This window comes from Melitaea cinxia, chromosome 1 (assembly GCF_905220565.1).
Source record: "Melitaea cinxia chromosome 1, ilMelCinx1.1, whole genome shotgun sequence".
NCBI lineage: Eukaryota > Metazoa > Arthropoda > Insecta > Lepidoptera > Nymphalidae > Melitaea > Melitaea cinxia.
The window spans coordinates 5,980,491-5,997,763 of NC_059394.1; the positions used below are offsets into that span (position 1 = coordinate 5,980,491).

At 33.2% G+C, this 17,273-nt stretch overlaps 1 protein-coding gene and 1 non-coding gene across 2 annotated transcripts; both read left to right on the top strand.

Annotated features, from left to right (window-relative positions):
- The first annotated feature begins 6,936 nt into the window (after positions 1-6,936).
- On the top strand, positions 6,937-16,236 carry LOC123667807 (serine/arginine repetitive matrix protein 1-like). The gene is made up of 6 exons (XM_045601676.1): positions 6,937-7,206; positions 11,749-11,984; positions 12,393-12,688; positions 13,296-13,504; positions 13,970-14,182; positions 16,147-16,236. The coding sequence occupies exons 1-6, from the start codon at positions 6,937-6,939 to the stop codon at positions 16,234-16,236; spliced, it is 1,314 nt and encodes a 437-aa protein (XP_045457632.1).
- LOC123658492 lies at positions 10,693-10,827 on the top strand. The gene has a single exon (XR_006743892.1). It is a non-coding gene; the product is annotated as a U4atac minor spliceosomal RNA (small nuclear RNA).
- Positions 16,237-17,273: the final 1,037 nt, after the last annotated feature.

The window sequence follows — 17,273 nt, forward strand, 5'->3', positions numbered from 1 at the left end:
GATAATTTAATCTATACATATAATAAAATGGTAGGAAAGTCAAAACTGTACATTGAATATTTTTTTTAAAGAATACTTGGGTGTGATCTACAATCGATACCGAAGCCAAAAATATAGTTTTTAGAATTTTTGTCTGTTTGTCTGTATGTAGGTCCGGGATAAACTCAAAAAGTACTACATGGATTTACTTTAAATTTGGCACGAATATTATTAAGAAGTTGGATCAACATATAGGCTACATATTATCACGCTATCACCTACGGGGAACGAGCAGTGAACCTTTATTTCTTCAACGCATTCTGTAACAACGTGTAATCTAACCACGCATATTTGAATGTTGTTGTTATTATGTTATTAATCATGCTATAAGCTAGCTTCACACTATAAATAAAGACATTCTATAGTATATTTAGTATCAGCATTGCACCCGTGCGAAGCCGGGGCGGGTCGCTAGTTTATAATAATTACTGTGTGAATATTCGTAGGTATAGATTAATTTAAAAAAAGCGTGTGATTACCTACTTATGTATGCACGTAATATTAATTACGGAACGTAATATTATTAACGGAATTTATACTTCATTGGCTAGCTGGCTCCACGTTGCTAACTTCTTCTTCGTTGACTAGTTAACTTCAGGGTATCAGTTTTTTGTGACGGTGTGCGAGAGTATCGTAAAAATTTACTCTCTAATCTTTTTCCCTAACGCGCCAAAAAAAGTATAACTTCAAAAAACTCCAATTGCATTGCAAGCAGGCTATTTAGAACTTTTTAGTTTTACTGGTAAGTATAACAAACTATGAGTGTACCTCTTTTAAATTGTATTATTGAAAATTAATAAAATTAGATTCTATACAAAGTTTCTGTCATTTTGTTTGATGTACTTATTTATCTAATCATTGGATACGAAGCCCAATTAGATATCTCAAGTTCTGTTAGTCTGACATAAAGTTTTACAGTTTTTTTATTGCCTGACACAAATGTGTTTATTTTGAGGATCGTTTAAGAGAGTTTAGGTTACCACAGATGTATCACTGTCATTGATGCTTAGTTTTACGAATTACGTAATTGCCCATGTTGTAATTGTTTTAAGTATATGAATATCTTTTACATTTTTACTAATCTCAGTGAAAATTTAAATTTTACTGAGTCTGGGTGTAATATTTGTATTCGTATATTTACATATATATATATGTAACTAGCTGACCCGGCGAACTTCGTATCGCCTAACACAAACTTTATCGTATGGTATTAAAGTTCAAATTGACTTTTAAGTATTATCACAATTCTTTTGTATGGGAGTATAGAAAAGTGTTGTTTTTAGACTTTTTCAGGAAATTTTAATTTTTTTTTAGAATTTTTCTCTCCGTAAGAACCATCCTCGTACTTCAATGAATATTAAAAAAAAAGAATTAGCGAAATCGGTCCAATCGTTCTCGAGTTTTGCGCTTAGCAACACATTCAGCGACTCATTTTTATAGTATAGATATTCCTATATATATATATAAAAAAAAATATTTAGCTATATCAGCCGGCTGTTACCTATAACATAAGCATTACGACGATTATTTATTTATTATTTTTACTAATCGCACCTACATACTTGAGTTGAAGTACTATTTTTATTTTATTTTAATCATTCAAATTAACGCTCATTCAAATTATTTCAATGGTAAAGTACATAGACAGACAATCCTCTAAAAGTCACAAGACTTTTAAATATTAAAATTAAAGTTCTAAAATGTTAACAAGAAACATATGTAGGTATTTGTAACTTTACATTGATAGGTATTCGTAAAAGTTGTTGTACATTTTGTAATGTTCATTGGCCGATAAAATTAAAATACTTCAAACTTGACTTAAACTTTGAATAACTTGCCCGTTTTCGAACTTTGTGAGCAATTGAAAAATTTCTAACAACACAAGGACGCCGCTTTTGTTGTACGAACACATTCAAAGTTTTTCCGAGCATATTTTGTAGTATAGAATAATTTGATGATTAAAACTTTAACGTTTTCGAATTTAAATAACAATTTAAGGTAATTTTATTTCCATAAATATTTATATTCAATTACTTAATTTTTTAATAAAAACGTTGGCTTGTTTTGTATCGAATAATTCGTTAATGCATTCGTCATACGAGTCTCTCTCAACGTATCGGGTAATGCATTGCGAATGTAAGCTAAATCTCGTAAATCCTACCCTCGAAAACCTCCATCCGTCTTTTCAACAGCTATTCGGTTTATAGGAGGGTGTGAAACAATAACTGTCGCATTCTTTTTGTTACGATAGTGCTTTTGGTTTTCTGAATGGTTGACAGTGCCGGAGGTGGGCTATTTATTCTTTTTCAGACTTTTTTTTGTCTTTGCTGAATAAGAAGATTAGTTTAGTAGTATATATATTTACTTCTTAATATTATTTATTGATATATTATTATTGATAATATTTATTTATTGATCTTATAAAAGAGAATAAATAATTTATTGAAATATTATACATACTACATATTTGACCAGCCTGTTGGCGCAGTTTGTAGTGACCCTGCTTTCTTTTCCGCGGGGTGCGAGTTCGATTCCCGCCTGAGTCTGGGTGTACTATGTGTATTTATGTATTTATTATATATGTATTATTTCTATCTAATTAATAAAAAAAATGTATTTAACGACCGCGTGTGTATGTTGTAAGATATTTATTTTATTTATTATTTATTTACATATAGTTATGGTACAAATCAAGTCCGTTTGAAGTGGTGTCAAGGATGCTGGCAGCATTTCCCCGTTGAATCGCTATGCCGATTCTCTGGGCAAAAAATGCACCAGCCCTCTTGTCACTAGTGGAGGCAACAAGCCGAGGAGATATCTCTTCTAAAAAATTTTTTAGCACTACTACTCCAAGGTTCAAGTGTTTCGACTTCAACCATATATTTATTGACAATACTTCATTAGAAAAAAAACTGCGAAGTGCCACGCCTATTACTTTTATAGTTCCGTAGATCATGCACTATAGCTAATAAAGTTTAGACCTGCAGTTACAATTAACTGATTCTAATCTGGATCTTTATATATAAATCTATTTATTGAGACAAAGCATCAGCACTACAAGAAATAGCAGTACAGCAAAATAAATATATAATTTAAATCAATACAGTGTCGTGACTCTCGTGACAAGTGACAATCTTTAAATATTCTACAAGGGCTTCCTTTTTATTGAGGTTAAGGACTGGAGTTTAATCCGCCACTGAACTGCTTTTTGTAGAAAGGCGGATATGTCTGAGAGCGTCTCCTTTTTAACAGACTTCAAAAAGAAGGTATCGTCTCTTATTGGAGACACGACGCTTTCGCATCGGAAACACGTAAGCCTTCCAGCTAAGTTTTGAACTTATTTTTAAGAGAGTTAGATGTTATTCTAGGTACTCAACTTCGAAGCAACCACAATCTTTTAGTTTTTCCGTTATGTTTTAACCGACTTCCAAAAAAAGTCAATTCAACTGTATTTTTTATGTATGTTACTTCAGAACTGTTTACTGGGTGGACCGATTACGATGGTTCTTTTTTTAATCGAAAGGTGGTGCGTGTCAGGTGGCTCCATTTATATTTAATTAAGACCTGACAAGTATTTTTTGAGTTATCTCTAATAATGCGTATTTACTTGGCCACTTTTTCGTCTACCTCCGTTGTATTATACCTCATAAATTTTTATTTGGTATCGATGTTGATGATTCTTTTTTTAATCGAAATCTTGTAGAGATCTGACCAGTACCTTTTGCGTTATCTCTAATAACGCTTATTAACTAGACTATTTTTTTATATATTTATAGAGTGATATTGAAAGAAGAGTGAATGCAGGAAACAAGGTGAATGGAGCTTTGCACTCCTTTATGAGCAGTCGGGAAGTGCCTAACAAGGTTCGTTTGGCTGTGCATGAGGGGGTGTTGGTTCCGACACTCATGTACGGAAGTGAAAGTTGGGTATGGCAGAAGAAACATGAAAGCAGAATAAATTCAGTTGAGATGAGAGCGCTAAGAAGTATGATAGGAGTTAAACTGAGTGATAGGATAGGAAATAGTGAGATAAGGAAACGTTGTGGTCTGAAAGAAGATGTAGTGACAAAAATTGAGAAAGGTATACTCAGATGGTTTGGTCATGTCGAGAGAATGAGTGAAGAACGATTGATGAAAAAAGTGTATAAGGCGAGTATGGATGGAAGGGTTGGAAGGGGTAGACCTAGGCGGACGTTCCGAGACCAAATAAGGGACGTCTTGAAAAAAGGCCAGGTCAAGAGTACCCTAAACCGAAGAGCATCTATGAAGGGAATAATGAAAGTGGACGAAGCGAAAGAAGTATGTAAGGATCGTAGTAAGTAAGTAGTATTAAGTTGAAAGAAGTGGTCTCTGCCTACCCTACGGGAAAGAGGCGTGATTATATGGATGTATGTATGTATGTATTTTTTCATCTACCTACGTTGCATCGGTCGTTGTAACTGAATTCGGGTTGTTTTCGTTTGCGAGCAAAATAATAAGTAGTTGTGCGAGCAAACACAATTATTATTTTGAAATACTTCTATTTACCACTACAAAATTAATTGATTTTGCACATCAATACCACTTTTTTGGTTAGAATTGACACGTTCTCTCTACCAGGATATCTCAGTCCAATATTGATAAAAATAAATTTATAAATTATACGTAGGTATGTTTGCGCATAATTTCCGAATCACTGCACGGAATTGGATAATTCTTTTTGAAGTAAAACTTCTTTAGGTACGATTGACTTGGGGAGTATGCTGTGTAAATGAATGTGACGTGACGTGACGTGACATTCTCGAGCGTTACGAAAAGTATGATCGGGCGAGGCGGACGGAACTTGAGAGAAAGATATAAGTTAGTGAAGATAGAAAGAGAGAGAGTTACGTTTCGTAACTTTTACTTCAGTCGTGTGGTCTAAAGCACACTCGTTTTTTTGAGTTTTTTACTGTCAGGACAAAGTTTCTATAAAAGAAAATTAAGAAATTCGATATATTCAACAAAAAATAAAATAAAAAAATGGCGGTGTAAAGTTCTCAGAGTCATCTAGTATGTATGGTATAAAATAGTTACAGTAGCTATGATAACAAGAACTGTATATACACACAATGAATTCTTCCAATGTATATTTATTTACTATTGACTGATGTAAACGAGAACGACAACCCCCTTTGTTATCGGTGGTTTTCTTGAAACGCGACACTGCTAATGGACAACGTGCTTTTATCTACACAAGCTTCATGGCTACGTACCCAGACTTCTATTATGCTGATGGATTATATTACCTTTTATTGTTTGTAGAACTAATATTAAAGAATAGCAATTTATAATATCGAGTTATATCTACATTAATTCTGTACCTCTTCACTCCTGTGATGGGTGATATGAGTCAAATAACGAACAAAAAATAACAATAAATACGAAAAAAATTATGAATTTTCGATCTAATTCACGATCTATGGTTACGGAAATATATAATTTTTGTAAAGTGATATAACTCTGTTAAAAAATTCGCGACTTTAGCTTTTTGTCAAGTTGTACCTACCCATTTGTTAGTAATGATCCATTAGAAATATTCAACACAATTGTTCGTAGTTTGTGATTTATTAAATTTCACAAATAATTTTCAGAACATTTTTCGTGAATACTGATGAATTTAGAGTTATATTCTTTTGAATGTCAAACTTTTGTAAGCTGGTAAATTCTGGTAAATTATATGCCGAGAGTACGAGTGATTACAAAAAATAAATAAATAAATAACTTGAATAATTAAGTCTCAAGGGTTTTATCTTTAACTTATATTTGAATTGAGGAACATTTGCTAGGATCACTATTCTAGAGTTTACACACAAACAAGTTATAGGTGTAAAGTGATTTAACAGTACAAGTATCATTTATCGCATAGTTAATAAATTAATAATTGTGAAAAAAAGATACAACTTTTTTTGTACACAAGTTTTTTTTTGTAAACTACCTTTAAAACTAAATATTTACAAAAAAACTTAAACGTATGTTGAAAGAGAGTGTTTTACTCTACAAAAGAAAATACTTAACTTGAACTTAGCCTACTTAGTTCACGAACAAGAATTTTTTGAAACCTTGTTTTCCTCTCTGTAAAATGATGATTTTCGACTTGTATCATTTATCACAGGAGACACAGAATTATATTTAAAATGTAGTTGTTATCGTTTTGTAAGAAAATGCTCTATTTCGTAATTCTAGTAATTGGTCTAAAAAAACCTAATAAGGGTATTAATAATGTGATGTTCTTATTACAATTTCCAAACTTATTCACTGAAAAATATATCTGTGATAAATAAAATGATCAGCAATTTCTGTAAGGAGGATGACAAAGGCACTAAAGTTGAAGAGTCGTTGTAGTCGTAACGTCGTGGGCTCGAAGCAAACTCGTCTCTTGACGAAATAACGGCACGACGATAAAACATTTCACGTCACTACTTTTGTTTACTTCAGAGATATTCGATGACGAGAAACGATGAAATGTTAAGAGGGAAAACAATTGCGGTGCTCTCTTGTCATGTTTAACATAACGGTTTTTTGTAAATCCTTTGTTGGGTATAAGCGCGCTCGTTTACGTGAATATATAAAAATATATTATTTTTTTATGCTCAATCCTACAACTGCTTAGAATTTTAATAAAAAAAGGTTTTTTTTTCGATTGCAGTGACATGATTTTAAATTTTTATGAAGATCTAAGTGTAAAGCAAACTTCAGTAAAACATTTTTTCTAATCGATCAATGTATAAAATGAGCATATGTTACGAAGCATACAGTTGAAATATTGCCTTTAGTTCAGTACATTTCATTTTAAAAACTAGTCTTCGTGAATGGAACACGTATAGCTTGTGTATTTCTGTATGTGTCACAATCGTCGTGTGCAGGTGCCGGCGGCGGCATGCTGGGCGCGCGGCTCAAGTCATGGATGGAAGCGCAGCTGGGGCGGGCGAAGAAGCGTAAACAGAAACAGACGAGGCAGTCGGTGGCGCCATCTACCGGGCCACTGCCTCCCCCGCACTTATCGTCTCCGGAGAGCGCGTATAGTACGGGCTATTCCACGGATGGCACGTCTCCAGGCACGGCGCCCGCTCCGCTCGCCGCTCCGCTTGTCGCGCCTCCTCCGCCGCCTGCACCTCCGACCACACACCTATATCATGAACCAGCGAAGGTAAATATAAATTCTTCATATGTATATATTCTTCATATATTTAAAATGAAAGATAAATATATGTATTTATTATTTTTTCTATTAGGTCACAAAGATTCTGGAGTCTGCTCATTCATCTATCTGTGATAGAACTATTTACTTGAACTTTTTACAGAATAATTATTAGTATAGCAGCTATAACGAAAAACAATAAACCAATGATACATTTTTTTAATAGGACACCGAAGCCGAAAATTTCTTTTTTGTATGTATTGTTGTATGTCTTTGTATCGTCTGTAAGTTTTCGGAGAATTGCGCTAAAACTACTAAATGAATTTAATGACATTGGGCATAATTTGAGTTCATACTACGAGTTAGGGTCTGTGTAGGTACGTACATTTGATCCCAAAATTCAACACGATTGCATTAGGAAAAAGGGTAAAAGTCAAAATGTTTACTTCAATATTACTCAGTAAGGGGTAGTCTGATTTAATTAGCTCATTATATATTAACTAAAATTGTTATAAAGTATATATTTATATTCTTGTTAGCAAAAAAATAATATAGGCAGGAGATAATATTTGTAATTTGCATATATTTTATGTAGGAGTGGAAATAAATAAAGATTTATTATTATTTATATCATGGTGTTGCGAAATTGTCAGTATTTCCTTTGTTACTTCAAAAACCTTCAGTAAAACGTCCTAATAAACTTGAAACAAGAATGAAAAGCGTTTTTGAGCGTACTACTCATCTTAATTATTATTATTCACATTTTATATTGTAGACTTAATGAAAAGGATGGCCATCACGAACGAAGTGGATAGAATAAAACAAAGTTACAAATTAAATCTTTATTTAAAAAATGTTTCTCATGGCGTTTTAGGCCGATATTAACAAATAGGTATCTACCTATTCGTAAACGTTAAAAGCGCTCTCTGTTATCGTAAGTGTAATTAAGTACTACATACATATTTGTGTTTGCAGGCAAACGAAGAAAAACCGACGTCAATTATATCGACAAGTAATACAACGTAGGTGGATGAAAAAATAGTCACGTAAATACGCATTATCAAAGATTACTCCAAAAGTTGTAATCAGATCTCGATGAAATTTAAATGTGGCCACATGATAAACATCGGCTTTCGATTAAATTAAAAATCATCAAAATCGGTACACACAGTAAAAAGTTATGCGGATTTTCGAGGGTTTCCCTCGATTTCTCTGGGACCCCATCATCAGATTCTGGTTTTCTTATAATGGTACCAAACAAGGGATATCTCCTTTCTAACAAAAAAAGAATTATCAAAATCGGTTCATAAAAGACGGAGTTATCCCCGAAAATACATAAAAAAAACAAAATATATACGGTCGAATTGAGTAACCTCCACCTTTTTTAGAAGTCGGTTAAAAAGCAAGTTCATTACAAAACCAAACCTTTATACTCTATTATTTTCAACTTGCGCCATAACGGTAGGTATATTTTATGAATTTATATAGGTAGTTTCAGTAAAAGCTTTTCATTTTATCAATTTCCTCGTACCTGAGGGATCGCATCGCGGTCTTTTGTAGTGCAACTGATTCGACTTCGCCGACGAGCGTTCAATTTGCGGATGAAATGATACATTATTTTTAAAACGTTTTAAATTTCTATTTAAAGTAGGAAGGCGCACTTTCGGTAAACGTTTCTTTAAATCGTTGTATCTTTTACGAATTGAATTTTAAAAGTTTGTAAAAAAAGTGTTTTATCGAGTAACATTTAGCAGTTTTAAAACAGTGCTTTATACATAACACATAATAACTATATGTGGAAAAATCGTCAAGAATTTAGGAACAAGGAAGGTTTTATTGATCGTCACTTTGTTCCTCTCTCTAATTTATACATATACCCATAGTCAATTATAATCTACATTCAGATTTCTGAAATTTAATAGCAGTCCTAAACACAGTATTTTTTTGGGAATCAGTAGACGAGCGCCATCTTTGTTCAAGACACAGGTTATCGAAACTTCATAATAAATTTAAATGTTAATTCGATATAAGCAGCAGCAGTACAGAAACTCGAGTGATCATAAGTAAATCTGCAATAGCTGAAATGGCTCAGTAAATTGATACCAGAAGATTCAATCACATTCATGCTAACACACCACTGTTCTCAAGTGCTTTAGAATTCATGACGAGGCTTGCGGTGAAGGTAAACTACGTGTGTAAATATGTCTCAGGTGAAATTTTGATATATGCACATATGTATTTTACACCACAAGTCCACAAATTAGCATGGAACTTCATGGAGGATTAAATTCAAACTTTTTGGCAGTAACGAGATCTGCCTGTGTTTTACAAAAAAAAAAAAAACAAGGAGAGCAGAAAAATCTTCTTTCATTCTCTAGTCCTCCTTCAAAGTTCTTCGACTACGAAAGGTACGGAGCTAGTTTTAAATTTTTTTTAGAATAGTCTTTTTTATGTTTATAAGTGTCGAATGACTTTTGTCTCGTATGAACAAATATGAAACATGTTTGTTATTAAATTGTGATGAATACATTGATAGGTAATTTTATTTCCATACCAATTTGGATATCGATTTGCCGTGGGCTTACACGCGCGTCTGGCTTTACTTTATTAATTAACTAGACCGGACAAATTGATGGGGGAGCGTTTTATCTGAGCTATATAAAGACCCGACTTCCATTACCGGCCGAACTAAAGCACTGTTTATATTAAAATAATAATCTTAATATAATATGACGATTTATATTCGGTTTCTAAAGCTGTTATCTAATATATTTTGTATCGAGAACAAGATTCTCTTTGATGATATTCAGCTTCTATATGAGAGTTTGTTGGAGAAGAATTTGTATTTAGGTTTGCAGGTGTACCTTTTGTTTCTTTCTATGCGTGTAAAAAAGCTGGTCTTAACTAAATAAAACTTACCTGACAATAAGATATAGTAGGTAGGCAGAAACATCTATCATGTGCGAGAACCCGCAACTGATAGCACACTTTTCAGTTGCTATGACTATTGCGCCTACGTGTCGTCAAAATATTAAATAAGTATAATATTAACACGTAGTGTCATATTAGAATGTCTTTGAAAATAATTCTGTAAATATGTAAAAGAAAGACTACGGCTATCTAAAAGAAACACAATTAAATAAATACCTTATATAATGTGATACAAATAGCTAAGCAAATTTTACTCGTGATAGGCTTCGCTTCTAAAACTCATCTCGTTAAATTAAAAATAAGATTCATCTCGTTAAAATAAAATATAATTTTCTATTTGAATAATTCTTCAAGATTTAATACTTTAAGTTTTTTCTATAAATTTCATAGTATCAAAGTCACATTTATGGAAAATTGGAAAGGTCAAAAATGATAAATTTAAATAGATTTTTAAAATCAAACATAGTTCTTTGTCATGCCAATAGATGGCGTTACGCGTAGTCTAAATCGCGGTAATGTTAGCACTGTACGAGTTGACAAGTACAACTCCAGAGCGCTTTCTGACACTTCCTTGTCTTGGGGAGCATAGTGCGCAGTGATCGTAAAGTGAGAGCACTGATGCTGACACCCATATGTTATCTTGAATAACTGACCCGCGCCCGACTGCCGTGAGGGAGTTCGAGCGCAATTTTTGTAAGGCCCTTTTACTTCATAAAGGGCACATTCAAATTTTAAAAACCCAGCCGGGTCATCATGTGTAAAATACTAAAGCGTAACATTATTAATATTTATGAGCAATATATTATGAATTTAATTTTAAAGGTTTTGTAAAGGTCGCGTTACAAAACCTTTATTATTACAAACTTTTATTATATACTAGCTGCCCGGACAGACTTCGTTCTGTCAAAAGTTAATAGATTTTTATTTATATAGGTTTTTTAATTTTTTTTAGTATTAAAACCTCCCGTAGCCTTAAGGATCATACAAAAAAAAAATTAGACGAATTGGTTGGACGAGTTATGCGCTTAGCGATATTCATTTTGATTTATATAGATATTATTCGATTTTTGTTGTTATACCTATTATAGAATTATGAAAGGAATTTAAAAAGAAAGGAGCAATAATAGCTTATTGTTTATGTAATTGCATTATGTGGGGTCTAGTCTACATAAATATATTGCTCCTAGGTTAAGTTAATTAATGGAGTATTGGGGACATCTATCAATTTTGCAAGTGTGAATACCGACGCGTGAGTGACGTATCTATCTAAAATAAATGAACATGTGTCTTGAGATTTAAGTCTTATAGGTTTTATAGGCAATAAATGTTCTTAAGGAAAATAAAGTTTGTATAAACAATAGGTAGGAGTAATTCTGTTTAGAAATTCTGTCGAGTCAAATTACAAGAAAGAGACAACCTTATAAAGAAGGGTAAATGTTGTATTAATAATACAGTGTTTACTACAAAACAACAATATTTTATTATGTAGAGCTCTAGCAAATATCTTTTAAAATGCCTTAGTGATAAAGATTTTTATAAAATCGTTATCCTGTTACAAAAATGAAGCAATGCACATGAAAAACTACATTGCTTAATACATATCATCATTTAACATTTCAGCGTCGTTCAAGTACCACAGCTCGGCGATGCGTTCCAGAGCCTCCAGTCTGTGCGACTCCTTCCCCTCGGCCACGGTGTCGCATCCGAACCAACCCCTGGCTAGGAGGAACGTCCCCCAACGCCAGGAAACGACCCCCGCAACTCCTGCAGCAACAGTCTTTGCAATGTCCACCACCTCCGCAGCTGCAGCTACATCACGCTCCCTACTCTTTGGATTCACACACTAAATATACCAGGTAATTTAAATAATAAAATAACAAATAAATGCATTTAACATACACACACATGGTGTATGTACCGTAGTTTCCATAGTAGAAATATAGATGTTTATTTTTTATTATAGTTAACAATTTTAGACTACCTTTCGAAGACTTATCAAAAGTAGAGCACATTAAAAAATACTTGGTTAAAAACTTATAGCAAATAATTTCTTCAATAAAAATAACCTCATAAATAAACAAAATTCTCCTAGTCAAACAACTCAATTTCCTTGATCTGTTTATAGTGTATTTATTATTGTCATTATATGTACATTTTTAGACAGCCTACGGTAAAAATAATTGCTTAACTGCTCTTGTCTCTTTGTCATCGCTTTACCGATGTGATTACTAAGTAATGAATAGTTTTTTTTTTTCAATTTTCAGGTCACCACATCTATCGCCCCATTTATCACCACACTTATCTCCACATTTATCTCCTCATATATCACCAGAGCTTTATAGAACCTCGTACTATAGGGGTGGGGTATCCAGTGATGAGGAGTGTAGGGGTATGAAGACCAGGGGAAGGGAAACCGCTATACTTTCAGATGCTGACGTCGACTCTGATGGCGATACGGGTTTGGACGGGGGAGACGAGGATGAACCAGATAGTTCTGCTTCGCCTGGAAGACGAAGAGCTAGGAGACGTAGAACACCTCGGAGACCACCGCGCTCTGCAGGTATCTACGTGTATTTGACTTGTGTTTGCAGATCGTGTTAACCTTCGCATAAAATGAATCTCTAGTTTATATGTTTCTTAACCAACTTCACAAAAAGGAGGGAGTTCTTAATTCGAATGTATTTTTTTTATGTATGTTGTTACTTCAGAACTTTTGACTGGGTAGACTAATTTCGATGATTCTTTTTTTGATAATTTTTAAATAGAATCACTAGTTTAAAATTAATCGATATCTTACAATTGATTTTTGAGTAATCTTGATAGCGAGTATAATATTTTTTTAGTTGTATTCGATTCAACGAGTACTTTTTGTATTATATTTTTATATCTAATAATCGGCATTTGCTAGACCGTTTTTTCGTCTACCTACATATTGTACGTGTATTAATGATCAATATAATTGAATTAGTTTTTTTTTTCGTTTGTGAGCAAAGAATAATTTTACCTAAGTTTAAGAGTAAGGTTTCATAACATCCTTTTCGACTAACGTAAGTACAAGAGCGATACGATAGTACTAATAATAAGTTTTATGTAAAACCTTGTTGATTATTGTCTCTAAATATCGGTTTCGCTAGGATTTAATTATTTCTAAAGTTTATTTATTTTAGGCGCAACTCCTCCACGCATGCGTCGTCGATGCCACGCGCCATCAGCGCCTCCGGTCCGCGAGCGAGATCCCTTGCTGGAAGCGGACAGGGAAGCGAAGAGGAAGTACCGGGAGTTGATACGAGAGGCTGAGAAGTTACTCGTCACTGTATCGAGAGCACCGATTGAACCACCTCATAATCCAAGAATCAGAGAGCTTAGAGCCACCGAGGTAAAATTTTCAGCGATTTAAAGATGAAAATGTTAAAACAATCGTATTTTTTTTTTCTTATATTTTATACTGTAATGCATTTAAAACTTTCAAGTTCTTGCACGCATCATTTTTCTATTATTTGTTCTGCACGTAAGTTCGCATTATCCTGGTCCAAAATCGGTGTTAGTTTTTTATTTTAATTTCTATTTGGCAGACATTTTGGTAGTTTAGAAAAAGTGCTTATGCTTCTTTTATTGAAGCACAATTTAAATGCAAAAATGTTTATTTTATAATAAAAAAAATATCTGTGATTGATCGGTTTATTTGCTCTCCGTGACACGTTGCAAACGACGCTTACGAGGGCAAACACCTAGGACCAGGAAAAAAATGTTACTATGAAACCCAATGATAAAAAATCGTTCGGCAACCTTTGCATTTTGTAGGTCATCCGAATCTCATCCGCACCGCAATTATTGGTTAAAGGTGGAGGCGCCCCGACGGAGTCCAGAACGCACTCACGTCACTAACTTCATCCGAGCGAACTCCCCCGAACCCCCCCGGCGGCTGTCACCGGTGGCGCGGCGCTCCCCCCTCGCGGACCCCCCGCCCACAGCACGACCCCCCGCGCAAACCCCCTCACCCAGTGATAGACCGCACTCCGAACCGCCAAAGAGAAAGGCGTATGCGCGTGATGAGGTAACTGATGAGAATTATCCAGCATGTTAGAATCCTTAGAATTCAGAGAGATTATTTCTAGTATCAGAAAATAGTGTTTTTTAAAGTTTGCAAAAATATGTATTATAAATAGAAGTGTATTATAGATAAGATTTGGTAAAATATTTTTGTTTTCAGAAGCTAATCTTCATATTAACATAATATAAGTATAACGTATATAAAACTATTGAGTAGAATGGTAAGCTTGGTAGGTATGTAGATGAATATTCAGAATAACGTAGGCACACACTAATTCCAAAATTTAACAAGTAAAATCACAAGTATAGCTACAAGTATTAATTGGTTGGTAAGCATAATTTATAAAGGTCATAAAGCTACTTATTTTATAACACTTAAAATGGAGTAGTACTTTAGTAGGTATAGCTTATGATTCTTCATAATGATTAATCAACTTTAATAAATTCTTTATACATATAGTTTATAAATTATACCCACTATTGTTACTTTTATAATTTTCTTATGACATTTATAACATACCAAACATATTCTTAAGATAAGTCATAATATTATTTTGATAATAAATAATATTAAAACCAACCTATATGACGTACGATTGTATCCAACAGGATAAAAATTGACAATGTAATTATTCCTTTTCACCATCGAATTCCAATTTATTTATTGTACCTACTAGTATATTTGCATCTTGCGTGTGACATCTAATGTGTGTATAATGTTACAGTTTTAAACGATATAAGAATTTATTATTACTACCTAATAATAATAATAAATACGGTTATTCGCCAAGCATAAAGAAGAAAAGATTTCTATTAGTCAAAAATTTACAGAGATTTTAGAAAAAAATTTTGGTGAAAAGGTCGTAGACGCAGCAGAACAGACAGAGTCATGTTAATTGTAAACGAAAGTTTGAATGAATAATTTTAAAGGAATCCTACAAAATATAATAGTAGCCCGACTGGGATACCTTAACCAAACAAAAGGACGCCGCTAAATAATACTACCTACTAACAAGTAGTATTGTGTTGCTGTAGTGGGTTAGGTATTCAGAGTTTCTTGGGAGGGTCAGAGCTCAAAGCAGTAAAAAACGGTTACTGCCTTTGACTTAAGCACGGTAGCATAGTGGTATAATTTGTGTTAGCCCGCAAACAAAAAAAAAAAACTACGTCAATTTACGTCGACATGTATAAAAACGTAGATAGTCTAAAAAATATATAACATTATTTGGGGTAACTATGTAAAAAAGTTATGAGGTAACATATAATATAATTAATAATTGTGTTTGCTCACAAACGAAAAAAAACCGACTTCAATTTCATCGACGAGTAATACAACGTAGATCGACGAAAAAATAGTCTAGTAACTACGCGTTATCAAAGATTACTCAAAAAGTAGTTATCAGATCTCGATAAAATTTATATGTGACCATATGATAAACATCAGCTTTCGATTAAATTAAAAATTATCAAAATTGGTATACCCAGTAAAAAGTTATTGCAGATTTTCGAGAGTTTCCCTCGATTTCTCTAGGATTCCATCATCAGATCCTGGTTTCCTTATTATGGTACAAAACTAGGGATATCCCCTTTCCAACAAAAAAAGAATGATCAAAATCGGTACATCCAGTAAAAAGTTATGCGGTATAATACAACGTAGGTCGACGAAAAAAGCGTCAAGTAAAAACGCATTATTAGATATAACTCGAAAAGTAGTTGTTAGATCTCAAATAAATTTAAATGGGACGAATTGACACACACCACCTTTCGATTAAAAAAAAATTGTTGAAATCGGTCCACCCGCCCGGTCAAAAGTTCTGATGTAACATACATAAAAAAAAAATACAGTCGAATTGAGAACCTCCTCCTTTTTTGGAAGTCGGTTAAAAAGAAATAAAGTCAAATTGAGAACCTCCTCCTTCTTTTGAAGTTGTTTAAAAAAATACATTATATTAATTTCTTGTGTTGCAGGTGCTTCAAACGTTGGAAGGTCTGCGCAAGAGCCTCCAGCAGCAGTCGGCGCTGCTCGCGGTGCAGCGCACGCGCCTCGACTCGCTCTAAAGTTTAAACCACTGCCAAATAGACGTACAATGTTTCGTTTACATATCCGCCGTAGTTCTTTGTTATTCCTTATGGTGTACTTGCGAGAAATGCGATTGGGTTTATGACTGTCTGTGTTCAATATTCAGTACATTAGTATATTTAGTAAACCTGAGGATATTGTTTGCTTGTTTCGTTTGAATTGTATCGTCTTTGAATTCAATGTTTACATAAAGATTTTAAATGTGATTTGAGGCGATGAATGCAAATGCGATTTTATAGCAGTTTCAAATTAACCATAAACTAGTAGTATTGTTGTTGTTCAATTTTTTTTTAATACTTTAAAATTTAAACGCTTTACTGAAATATTTTTAAATAAGATTTTAAATTAACATGGTTATTTTCATTACTAAAATTACTTAAAACGGGATATTTGCTATGTTTTTTATTTTTATTTTGCGGAGCTCGATATTTCGACATTACCTACGATTGTTTTGTTAAATTAATTATGATTGTTTATTACGTAAATACTGGTCACCACTAACCGTTATGGTTTGAACACTTCTAATGCCGTCAACATCTTTCCGCAAAGTTAAGTCTCGTGAACAAGATATTCGTAGATAATGTTGAAATATCGAGCTCCGCTCCGAAAAAAAAAAACATGGTAAATATCCCGTTTTAAATAATTTTGGTAATGAAATATTTTTGTCTTAAAATCTACCTTAAAAGTAAAGGAATTTGTTATTAAAAATATTATATAAATAGTGATTACGCGATATTACTTCATTTTGAAAATTGAAATATTTTTCTAAGGATAAATATTTTCTTTAATGTTTGACTCACATATCGTCGAGACTGTTATTTTCCATTTCTATTATATTTTATGTATGTACTGCATAATTCTCCTGTAGTATTTTAATCGCAAGTACGCCAAGTTAGTAGTTCTTCCATATTTCCTAGTTAAATCCCTCCAAAGTTCTACTCTAGTTTTCGTATAATAAATAATTTAGTGTAGTGTTGTTATCTTTTCGTATAGGCGAGGCCATTTTTATTGTTTC

Coding starts and splice junctions, on each gene's coding strand:
- LOC123667807 (XM_045601676.1), top strand. CDS start 6,937: ATGCTGGGCGCGCGGCTCAAGTCATGGATGGAAGCGCAGCTGGGGCGG. Junction 11,985..12,392: donor TCACACACTAAATATACCAG/GTAATTTAAATA, acceptor TTCAATTTTCAG/GTCACCACATCTATCGCCCC. Junction 12,689..13,295: donor GAGACCACCGCGCTCTGCAG/GTATCTACGTGT, acceptor TATTTATTTTAG/GCGCAACTCCTCCACGCATG.